This window comes from Phyllostomus discolor, chromosome 5, assembly GCF_004126475.2.
Source record: "Phyllostomus discolor isolate MPI-MPIP mPhyDis1 chromosome 5, mPhyDis1.pri.v3, whole genome shotgun sequence".
Taxonomy (NCBI): Eukaryota; Metazoa; Chordata; class Mammalia; order Chiroptera; family Phyllostomidae; genus Phyllostomus; species Phyllostomus discolor.
The window spans coordinates 20,672,684-20,684,112 of record NC_040907.2 but is presented as its reverse complement, the minus strand read 5'-3'; the positions used below and the strand labels follow the sequence as shown (position 1 = coordinate 20,684,112).

The 11,429-nt window shown below is 53.9% G+C and overlaps 2 protein-coding genes across 3 annotated transcripts; one reads left to right on the top strand and one right to left on the bottom strand.

Annotated features, from left to right (window-relative positions):
* Positions 1-589: 589 nt before the first annotated feature.
* Positions 590-2,517, bottom strand: FAM167B (family with sequence similarity 167 member B). Its single transcript, XM_028513983.2, has 2 exons — positions 1,708-2,517; positions 590-1,048 (listed from the first exon to the last, which is right to left on the bottom strand). Exons 1-2 carry the CDS (start codon positions 1,966-1,968, stop codon positions 818-820), a joined length of 492 nt encoding a protein of 163 aa, XP_028369784.1. The 5' UTR covers positions 1,969-2,517; the 3' UTR covers positions 590-817.
* A 2,259-nt stretch (positions 2,518-4,776) lies between these two features.
* LOC114496656 (myotubularin-related protein 9-like) lies at positions 4,777-11,429 on the top strand. 2 transcript variants are annotated; one of them, XM_036025696.1, is made up of 10 exons: positions 4,777-5,241; positions 5,411-5,519; positions 5,816-5,884; positions 5,994-6,167; positions 6,613-6,839; positions 8,767-8,928; positions 9,095-9,236; positions 9,317-9,537; positions 10,844-10,995; positions 11,067-11,429. In XM_036025696.1, exons 1-10 carry the CDS (start codon positions 5,060-5,062, stop codon positions 11,195-11,197), a joined length of 1,569 nt encoding a protein of 522 aa, XP_035881589.1. In that variant the 5' UTR covers positions 4,777-5,059; the 3' UTR covers positions 11,198-11,429. The 2 variants fall into 2 exon arrangements, with proteins under 2 accessions (XP_035881589.1, XP_028368083.1); XM_028512282.2 differs by having other exon boundaries at positions 4,778-5,241; positions 5,759-5,884.

Genomic DNA, 11,429 nt, shown 5'->3' with positions numbered 1-11,429 from the left:
AAACTATAGTGACACGGAGCCCAGAGTCTGGGCTACAGGCCTCAGCCAGCTTCCCTTGTTATGAACCTAAGCACCACACAGGAAATCTCTGGGCCTCTGCACTGTGGTACGACCACCGATGACGGTAATAAGCAATTGATAGTTCACATTTATTGAGTGCTTACTGTGCCTTATCGCACGTAAGACATGTCCACCTACTTGTGGGAAGTGAGAATTAGCACTTGCGTTTTAGAGATAAAGAAACAGATTCAGAAATTAAGGGACCTCCTCTGGGTCTGATAGAAGTAGACGGTGGGGCTGGCTCTGAACTGGGGTCTGTCAGATGCTGCATTCTTCAGCTGCTGGTTTATCCAAGTCACCTTCCATGGGGGTCATTTAAGATTTTAAGTTCTTTCCCAGTTCCGAATTTGATGACATAGATAGCTAGAGCTACAGCTGTGGAGGAGATGGGGGTCCATTAATTCATGTCCACCCCCAACCCAGGCCTTCTGTCCTGCGATGGAAACCCTGGTCCCAGCAACAGAAGACACTCAGAGACCTTGGCCCGAATAAATGAAAAGAGACCTTGATGGCAAGCAGAGAGGGCATTTATTGAAGAGCCTGGGGGTCTGTAAGCGCCTCCTCCCCACCCCCACACACAGCTGGGGCAGCAGCAGGAAGAGGATGCTGGCTGGTGCTTTAAGCTCCCAGTTGTGAGTGTACCCACCAACCCCCATCCGTGCCAGGTGCTGGCGCCTCTGGGGCACCCCTCGCTTCCCTCCGTCCAGGAGGGCTGGGGAAAGGGTAGCCGCTGGCTCAGTAGGCACGCAGGTTCTCCTCAGCAGAGGGTGAAGCGCCGAGTGCTGATGTTCATGCGTGTGAGGCCGAGGTGCCGCAGCGGCGGGGCCAGGACCAGGCCGGCCCATGGCTCCAGCTCCAGCTCCAGCTCGGCCTCGTCCAGCAGCTCTTGGTGCAGGTGACAGGCTTGGTCCACCTTCAGCCGGTGCAGCTGGGCCCGCAAGCGAAGCAGCTGCCTCGCCAGCTGCCGGTCCTGAGCCTGCATCTCCCTCTGTGGTCGAGAGGGGGCATCAGCGGGTCGCATCGGCCCTCAGCCGCTCTCGCCCGTTCTTCCCTTCCCGTCAACACCCTGGGTCTTTGCACTGTGGCTGTGTCCTGCAGCTTAATTCCTCCCCATTTCTCTGTGCTTGCTCCACACTGGTGGTTCTAAAACCAAGCTAAGAAGCCATTATTAAACAAACACAGGTGCCCGGGGCCCCATTCCAGATAATGAAGTGGAATCTCCAATTGGGAGCCTGGGCCTCTTGACACTTACACATGTTAAGGGCCACCTATTCAACACTGACCTCCTCAGGTTCTGCCTCCAGTGTGGTCAGTGCCTCATTTTGTACTTCACAGTATCTTTGGGTACAGCAATTCCCAGAGTAGGGGAGCTCATGCCCTCCCCATCTACAACCGGTGACCTGAAGGGCAGGCTCTGTCCCTTTAACCACAGAAGCACCGGGTCGGTAGATTGAATGGGATCCTTCAGCAAGTCTCCCTGAATCAAACACTGAACAAATGCATTCCCGGCCCCTCAGCCCCTGAACACAGCCACAAGAATGGGCAGTTGCTGGAGGTGGGGTGTATTCTCATCCCCACCCCACACCTGTGGTTTTAGAGGATTATCTCTAAGGCCCTTTGCAAGGCTGCCCACCCCACCAGACTCACCAGCTCCCGACGGAGCCACTCGAGAGCAGAGTCCATTGAGTTGAAGCCGCAGATGGCCCCAGGTTCCCCAGGCCCAGGTCCAGCTCGGGCCCTGCGCCAGGCCTGGCTCTGGACCTGGGCCGTCCACTCCAGATACGAGGGCCGCCGAGTCTGCAGCTGCAGCTTGGCGGTCAGTGCCTTCACAGAGTCCAGGCTCTCTCCCTCCTCATCCGCCTCATCTTCTTCACCCACTGCCTGGAATTTCAGTGGGCCCAGGGACATGGTAAGTTTGGGGTGAGTGACAGGACAAGGCTGCAGCTCTGGAATTAGGGAAAGGCTGGCAATATTGCCCAGGGAGAGGTGGCAGAAGCTGAGGGTGAAAGAAGGGTGCCGGGGAGTGTGCGATGGTGAGTGTTCGGGGTGGGTTGGGGAGGCTGAGTTTGCCCGAGTGAGTGAGGTGTGGGAGACAGAGTGCGCCAGGGCTGGGATTTTCCTGCACTGCTAACCCTGGAGCCACGTGATACCTATCCGTTTGGGACAGGAGAAGCCCTGCTCCTTTGGCCCCTTGGATGAATTTTATTGTCTTTGCTCAGAAGGAGACACCCAGTTTCCCAGAAAGGAAGTTGCTCCAGGATGAGAAAAGCCTCACCAACACCAGCATCTTGGCCCTCTTCCCAAGACCCAAGTAAGGGAGTGGGGAGGGATAGGAGTCTGACAAGCTGCCCTCGTCCTTACTCATGCCACTGGCCCTTCGGCAAAGGAAGTGTCCAGAGCCCTGGCTCGGGAATCAGGAGACTTGGGTTCTGGCGCTGGCCGTGTGGGGCCTTGGATAAGTCACTGACTCTGCTGGGCCAGATCTTCAAGCTACACTCTAAGGAACTTGAGGTTCCCTTGGAAGTCTTTCAGGGACTCTGTGCAGGCTGAGGACACAGCTATGCACAGGCTCCTAGGCCTGTCCCTCCCGACCCCTCCCAGGGCTTCAACCAGAGCAGCTCCCTTCTGTAAACTTTGTATTGAAATATAACATACAAGCAGAAAAATTCCCATGTCATAAACACATGGCTGGATGAGTTTCCCCAAACTAAACATGCTTGTAACCAGCACCCAGATCAAGCAACAGTGCACTGCATTGCCACCGTGCAGGCTGGTATAGCCTTTGTGCTCCTGGCCTGTCACAGCTCTCTGAAGGGTACTACTACCCTCATTTCTCTCAGCACAGATTAGTTTAGCCCTTTTAAAAAATACTTTCTGGTGGTTCTCAAACTTTAGCATGCATCACCTGGAAAATTTGTTTTAAAAAGATTGTTGGGCCCTAACCAGCATAGCTCAGTTGGTTGAGTGTGGTCCTGCAAAGGGAAAGGTCTTGGTTAGATTCCTGGTCAGGGCACAGGCCTCGGTGACGGGCCTATTCCTCCCCCTCCCCTTTGGGGTTCATGCCAGAGAGAGAGAGGTGTGGGGGGAGGCAACCTATTGATGTATGTCTCACACATCTATGTGAGATGTTTCTCACACATGAGAAACATCTATGTTTCTCTCCCTTTCCTTCTCCCTCCCTTCCTCTCTCTCTAAAAATAAGTAAATAAAATTGTGGGGAAAAAAAAACATAAAAAAGTGTCTTTTGTAAAAAAATGGCTGGGCCTCATGTACGGGGGAAGGGGTGGCATAATTTGCATTTCTTTTTAAAAAAAAAGATTTTTATTTATTTTTTTTTAGAGAGGGGGAAGAGAGAGAGAGAAACATCAATGTGTGGTTACCTCTCACACGCCCCCTATGAGGGACCTAGCCTGAAACCCAGGCATGTACCCTGACTGGGAATCTAACCAGGGACCCTTTGGTTCACAGGCTGGCACTCCATGCACGGAGCCACACCAGCCAGGGCTAATTTGCATTTCTAATAAATGCATCCCAGCATTTGCTGCTGATCTGGAAGTTTACAATTTGTACTTTTATGTCTGGTTCCTTTCATAGGATATTTCCAATTTTGTGTTTATATTATGGCAGTCCACCTATGACTTTTTCTAATTGATTGAGTTTTTGGAGAGAGAAAGGAAGGAGAAGGAGAGAAACATCAATTTGTTGTTCCACTCTTTTATGCATTCGTTGGTTGATTCTTGTATGTGCCCAGATCGGGGATGGAACGTGCAACCTTGGTGTACCAGGACGATGCTGTAACCAACTGAACTGTCCTGCTAGGGCCTGATTTTTTTTTTTTTTTTAAATTTGAAAGAAGGGTTTTGAGCACCCAAGAACACAGGCAGGCGAGCTCTCTCTTTCTCTCTCTCTCTCTCACACACAAGCTTGGAACCTAATGGACCAGAAGGCTCTTTGAAGGCAGACGTCCATCTTATTCTTAGTAATCAGCACTTAACACTGTATAGGCATGAACACAGTGTAGGCATCAGTGTTTAAGAAATGAAAGAATAATTGCATGGACAGATTGATGAGTCCTCCAGCAAATCCGTTTAATCTCAAGTAAATTACCAGTTGAAGTGTGATTCTTGCCAGACTGAAAACACTGTGGACAGAGTTCAGTCATCCTTCTTCGGTTCCAGCACTAAACACAGAGCCCAGCTCAGTGTACGGACAATTCGTATTTGGTCAAAGGATGGAGTGATAGAAGGTGGGGCTCCAGAGGACAGGACTAAACCAGAAGTGGCCACCACAGAGGGCGCCCTCAGGCAGGGACTTCCAGCTGTGGTGGGGGAGGGGTGCCAGCCACACAGCTGCTTGTATTTAAGGTGGATCAAGAGATTTCCCCCACCCAGCCTCAAATGCAAAGGAGGAAGTAGGCAGTTCCCATTTATTTACACCCACACTTTCCACCACCTCCACCAGGGTCCAGGAGAAGGGATGGCATTTTTCTTTCTTTTTTAAGTCAACAGGAGTGCCTGCAAGCCAGTCCAAAAAAATAAAAAAAATATCCTTTCCTGTGGCAGTTCATGGATTCGCACGAGAAGAGACAGTTTACAGAGCTAGCATCGTTTTGCCTCCAGTCTTCAGAGGTACATTCTGCTGTTTTGTGAGACATTCTGGGGGAAAAGAAGGAACAAAAAGGCAAAAAAAAGTAAAAGGAAAAAATATTGAGTGCCTCCTGCGAATTAGGCACGAAGTTAAGGGCTTAAGCAAGATTATTCTCCCCATTTCACAGGTGGCGAAATTAACGTTTCCTTAACAAGCTCTGTCTGCGGTTCTCGCTAAGAGGTGTTGGCAATAAGAGGGGGAAATTCCTTTGAAACTATGTGGTCCCTTGGTCAAAGGAGCCTCCTTAACAGCTGCCCAGCCAGTTCCTGTCCTTTTCGGGGCCCGCGCTCTACCCTGCCTGACGCTCCTGGAGTCTGTCCTTTTGCTGGGCCGGAGGCCCACCGCGGGCGGAATGGAGTTTTCGGAACTGATCCGCACCAGGCAGGCCCAAGCTGAGCTCTTGAGCGGCCCGGAGGCGCCGGCACTGCGCGGCACGCTTTGCGTTACCGGCCACCACCTGCTGCTGTCTCCAAAACCCCAGGCGACAGACCTGTGGCTGCTGCTGTTGCGTAGTGTCGACTCCATCGAGAAACGGTGAGCTAGGCAGGGGCGACCCCGGAGTTGGGCACCTCGCGCCTCCGCGGGGAGAGGGGAAGGGGCAAGGGCAGATGGAACTGGAGCATTAGCTACAATTTTATGAAATTGGTTTCTCCTCCCCTAATGCATAGCGGGGGATACTAAGCCTAAACCCGTCCATCCCCAGGGTCGCGGGTGACTCTGGCACCATCACACTGCGCTGTAAGGACCTGCGCGTGCTACAGCTGCGCATAGAGGGAGTGGAAGCGACGCTGGACGTAGCCCGCTCCATCGAGGTACGTCACGGGTGCATCCGAGGTCCTCAAACTACCCCTTTCTTGCAACAAGGAGAGTGAACAGGGACTACTGAGCAAGTGTATTCAGCTGCCAGTGTTGTCCCGCGGCACAGCTAATGGCTACGGGATGCGGAGTAGTCTGCAGTGCTTGGAGAGGCAGGAGCAGCGGGGTCAAGGGGCTGGAAGGTCACGGATGAGATGATTCCACCTTTCCCAGATCCCCTGACTTTCTTCCCCAGGCGCTGTCCTCCCTGGAATCAGTCATCACCTCCTATCCGTTCTTCTATCGTCCCAAGGGCTTGAGATTGGGCGACGCCTGGCACTTCCACCCGCTGGAAAGCTACTACAAGAGAGTAGCTCTCGAGGCGAGTGCGCTCGTGGGGACATGGGGCTGTGGAAGGGCCGGGCCTGTGAGGAGCTCTGGGAAGTGGCCCTCACAGGGTACTCTAGACCTGACCACTCCCTGCGCCGCAGACCGACGCGTGGAGGCTGAGCGAGGTGAACGAGGACTTCAGCTTGTGCCCCAGTTACCCCCGGGTGGTGATCGTGCCTCGCGCTGTGGACGACGCTGCCTTGGCACGCAGCGCCCGCTTTCGCCAGGGAGGCCGCTTCCCTGTGCTCAGCTACCACCATGCTCGCAGCGGAACCGTGAGCCCCAACTCTCCCCAGACTCGCCGCTAGGACCAACCGCGTCCCTACTGGGCCCTTTTATGCAATGGGCCGCTGCAGCCCCATTCCGGCCCCGCCCTCTCCCGGGTTTCGGAGTCTCAACTCCCTGGCCCCGCCCCCTGGCCCCTGAAGTCTAGTCTCTGTGCTGTCTTCCCAGGACCCGCTCTCGCTCTACTCCTCCAGTCCCTTCCCGTGCCCGCCCGCCCCCCCCCCCCCCCCCCCCCCCGCGCCTCCGGTCCCGTCACAAGCAAACCAGACCCGGTCTGAGGCTTGGTGGTTCCGTTCGTAAGGCCCGTGTGCCCCAGCCCACTCCTGCCAGCTCTGACCCGCTCCAGTCTGTAGACCCGGCCCATGGGTTCTCTGAGCGAAGTCCCTGAGCCATGGCTGGTAGGTATGGCTTCTGGAGCTGGGTTCCTGTCTGCAGGCACTGCTACGTTCCAGCCAGCCCCTGATCGGACCCAAGAAGCTGCGCTGCGCTGAGGATGAGGAGCTACTGGGAGCTGTGCTGGCGGGGGCTCGCCCTGGGGCCCAGGGCTTCATCGTGGATACGCGCTCGGCCCAGACCGCCAAACAGGCCCGCATGACTGGCGGTGGCACGGAATCCAAGGCTGCCTACCCTGGCTGGAAACGGCTGCACCGGCCCCTGGAGAGGTAAGGGGCTTCCCATACTCTCCCAGGCTCTCCTTCAGGACTCTTCATGGATGGGGGAGGGGGAGTAGAAGGGGAAGGGCTGTCTTACAGGTACCTTGAGGACTGTCAGGCCTTTCCTGAAGCCATCCCACCAGGTGGGCATCCCCCCTTGCACAGCCCCATTCCAACTCTGCAGGAAACATTTCTCTTTACATTAGACTGAAAATTGTCTTCCAGGAGCAACCTCACCCCCCCCCCCCCCCCCCCCCCGTCCCAGGCCCCTGCCCTGAGGACCTATCCCCTCAGTCTCCAGATGAAGGTAGTACCCAGAGAAGGTCCTGAGCAGCAGTTTCTGTGCTTTGAGGAGGGTGCACTGGTGCACTGCTCCCCTAACCAGAATTCGAAGCTCTGTTTACTCATTTATTCAACCAACACTGAGCACAAAGGCTGAGATGGTGGCTAGCCCAGACATGGCTAAGAGACCAGCAGTAAACAGGCAGTGGGCAGTTAGAGTTCAGTGTGATAAGTGGCAGCACAGAGGAGCCGCCCCTCTCGTAGTGTAGGTAGTCTAACAAAAGATGCTCTGAGAATAGGGTGTGTTAGCTGAGACTGGAGCGACGAGGAGGAGTTACGGAGGGTGGGAGAAGGACATTCCACGTGGAAAGCACTGCAGGTGTTTCGGAGCTGGGAGCCTGCTCGAGTGTCCTGTTTGGGGATCTGCAGGTAACACTGGGGGTGGTGGGGGTGTCGTGTGTAGAGTGGAGGTAGAGTGGGGCTAAAGAGGTGACAGGGGCCAGAGCTAAGATCTTCAGTGCCTTGACTATGAGCTTAGACTTTGTCCTAAAGGCAGTGGGGAGCTACTGAAGGGTTTTAAAAAGGGGAATGTAAGTCTTGGCTGGGTAGCTCAGTGGGTTAGGGCATCGTCCCGATACACCAAGGCTGCTGGTTCAATCTCCTGTCAGGGCACAAATAAGAATCAACCAATGAATGCATGAGTAAGTGGAACAACAAACTGACATTTCTCTTTCTGTATATCTCTCTTCCTTCCCCTCTCCCTCTGACAATCAACAAGTAAAATATAAAAGTAAAATAAAATAAAAATGGGATGTACAATGCAGTATAGGGAATATAGTCAATAATATTGTAATAACTATGTGTGGTGTCAGGTGGGCACTGAACTTATGGGGGGATCACTTTGTAAGTTATATCAAAGTCTAATCACTGCATTATACACTTGAAATTAATATTGTATATCAACTGTAATTAAAATTAAAAATGAAGCCCTGGCTGGCATAGCTCAGTGGATTGAGCTCGGGCTGCGAACCAAAGTGTTGCAGGTTCGATTGCCAGTCAGGGTACATGCCTGGGTTGCAGGCCATGACCCCCAGCAACCTCACATTGATGTTTCTCTCTCTCTCTTTCTCCTTCCCTTCCCTCTCTAAAAATAAATAAATCTTTTTAAAAAATTAAAAATAAAGATTTTCTGGCAGGAGGTTATTGTTTTGGGGAAGTAGGAGCAAATACCAGAATCCCTAGAGTATTGTGTTTCTCCTGTCAGAATGAGGCTCCCCAGGCAGCCAATTTGACTCCCATCATATTGGGGTACATCAAAGCTACTGTGATACTTCCATCAAATTGGTGGGTTCCCAGGGCATTCTGTGTTTCCCCAGGGTGCTGTGAGACCCCTCCCCAGGTAATGCTTGTCCCCCGAAACAGAATAGGTCTCCCCAAGGGATAATGGGTCTCCTGCATCAGATTAGGGAATCCTCAAGGATACTGAGCCATTTCCATTAGATTAGGTGGGCTCCCCAAAGGGTCCTGGGTCCCTCTTGTCAGACCCACTCCTCTGAGGGTTCTATTTCTCTTCTTGGTCTGGAGCATTTGTTCCCAGGCTGTGCTCACTGGGGCCTGGCCTGGGGGAGGGGTTAACAGACTCCCACTCGTGCAGGGGTCGACACCTACAGGAAAGCTTTGTGCGCCTGGTGGAGGCCTGTGGGGACCTGGAACAGAGCATGGACCAGTGGCTTAGTCGGCTAGACAGCTGCCGCTGGCTGGCACACGTGCAGGAGGCACTGAGCACTGCCTGCCTAGCAGCCCAGGGAATGGAGAGGTAAGAACAGGGCGGGATGGGCGGGATGGGCGGGGCTCTCAATCTTTGGACACAAAACCATCTCTCAGTAAGTAAATACAGCCTAGAACTACACCAATTCTATTCCTGGCCTGGCCACCTCGGGCAGGGAAGGACTAGCCAATGTTGACAAGCCCTGGGCTCACAGGGAAGGGGCCTGTGTTCTGGTGCATGGAGCTGAAGGCATGGACAGCACCCTGCTGGTGACATCGCTGGCCCAACTCATCCTGGACCCCCTGAGCCGGACCATGGCTGGATTCCAGGAACTGGTGGAGAGGGAGTGGATCCAGGTAAGTGGCCACCCAGCCCAGCCCTACCCCTCCATCCCAAAACCCCTCTTCCTCGTGCCCATCACTCTGCCCCTCCTCAGGCTGGCCACCCCTTCCAGCTGCGCTGTGCCCACTCGGCCTTCTCCCACGCCCGCTCCAAGCATGAGGCACCCACCTTTCTCCTCTTCCTGGACTGTGTGTGGCAGCTGGGCCGCCAGTTCCCACTGTCGCTGGAGTTTGGGGAGGGGCTGCTGTTGGCACTGTTTGAGCACGCCTATGCCTCGCCTTTCGGCACCTTCCTCTGCAACAGCGAAAAGGAGAGGTGAGCTATGGGGGTGTTAAGGCGGGTCGGGGGACAGGACAGGGTCAGATACCTCCTGCATCAGCACCCTGCTTCCTGAGAAGACATCTTCCCCTTTCAGATGAGTTTCTCTCTTAGGAAAACTCCAGGTATCCTCTCCTTTCCTACCTCCATGTCTCACTCATGCCCCTACCTTAACCCAGAGGTGAATGGGTCCAAGGCCAGCCCTTTGGCCCTACCCACGCCATCCATAGTCAAGAGCAGTTGCACCCCCTGCTTAAAAACAAGGACTGAAAGATAAGGTTGCTGCAAAAAGAAATCATTTCTGGGGCTCTTTACCACTTGAGTGTGTTGAGTCTAGTGAAGCAAGAGGTTGAAAGCTGCGTCCAATTGTTTGGGCTCAGATTCCGACTCCATCACTCACCTGCTGGATAATCAGAAGCAAACCTGAGCCTCAGTTTACTCATCGGTAGCGAGGAGAGGATTATAATCCCAGCCATAATCCATGGGGGGGTGGGAGGGTTGGTGGTGAGGCTTTAGTGGAGTTGAAGCATGGAATGTGCTATGCAGTGCCTGGCAGGTAGTGGGCACACAAGTGGGTTATTTTTATTACTGGGTTGGCTTGTTGCATTGGCTCCCAGTGAGTGCCGAAAAGCCGTCTTTCTTAAGACTCACATGTGGGGAGCATTCCGTCCTCTCCGGGAAGATGAGAGCTACCTTTCGTTGCCTAGCCCGCCACCCGCTTTGACTTTACTAACGCCACTCGTGGGTCATCCGGGTTAGAGGTTGTTGTCTTGTTTACCTCCCTCCCCCATCCTTCATTAATTTTTCTCCTAAAAATTTCTTAGCCCAGTCCTCTCCTGGCAAAGGCCCCTTCTTTGGGACATCCTCAGTCCAGACTCACATTCCTTCCCCTGTGGATCGCTCACATTCCGCACTGCCCTCATTATCTCCACTTTCATCATTTATCCGTTTTTTAAAAAAAACTCACCAGTCCTGACCTATCAACAGTCACGTGGGGGCCTTTTCCACTTTCTCCATTCCGCACCCGCCGTTCCCCCTCCTAAGTGAACACCTGGTGAACTTCTGCTGCTGGAACCGGCGAAAACGGCACAAGCCTGATTAACCTTCCCTGACACCTTCAGGGAAAGCCAAGTGGAACTCCTTAAGGAGGCCTTTGTCTTGTTCTGTTTTATTCTAGTGCCCATCACGGCATCTGACTGGCGGTAACATTTGCAGGAATCACTGCCCCAGGGTGGCGGGCACCCTACTGAGAATCCCAGAGCACATACCTGAGTCTGGAAACTTCCTCCCTCCCTCCCTCCAGATGCCTGTGTGAAGTCAGAACTCAGACGCACTCCTTGTGGTCGGGGCTCAACCAGTCAAAAGAGCAGCGGAAACTCAGGAACCCGCTCTACGTTCTCAATCCTTCGGCCCTCTGGCCCTCCGTGGAGCCCCAGAGCCTGCGACTGTGGCAAGGTGACCCTCCCTCCCCCAGGGAGTTCTCCTCTCTGCTCAACTTTCTAACCTGTCTTCTTCCTCTTCCTCAGGCCTGTTTCTGCGCCAGACCCGCCCACCTGAGCGCTCAGAGGAAGTGTGGGAGAAGGTGTGGCAAATAGTGACAGATGAGAAGACTGAAGACTCTCGGCCAGTGGTTTCAGCCCCTGAGCCCCAGCCCTAAGTGCTGGCATCTCACAGAGTGGCCGAGACGTTCCCGAGACCTCTCCAGGCCCCTTTGCATCCTCGGACCTTGGACGAGGGTGCCTGCGACCAGCCCTCATCCATGACACTGAAGTTCCAGGTCTGCAGTGTCCGAAGTGTGGGGAGGTCCAAAAACAGGTGTCAGCTCACTGGGGTGTCGCACTGAGAAGGGAAAATGATTAAACAGACCCCACAAAATATCTGACCAGAAA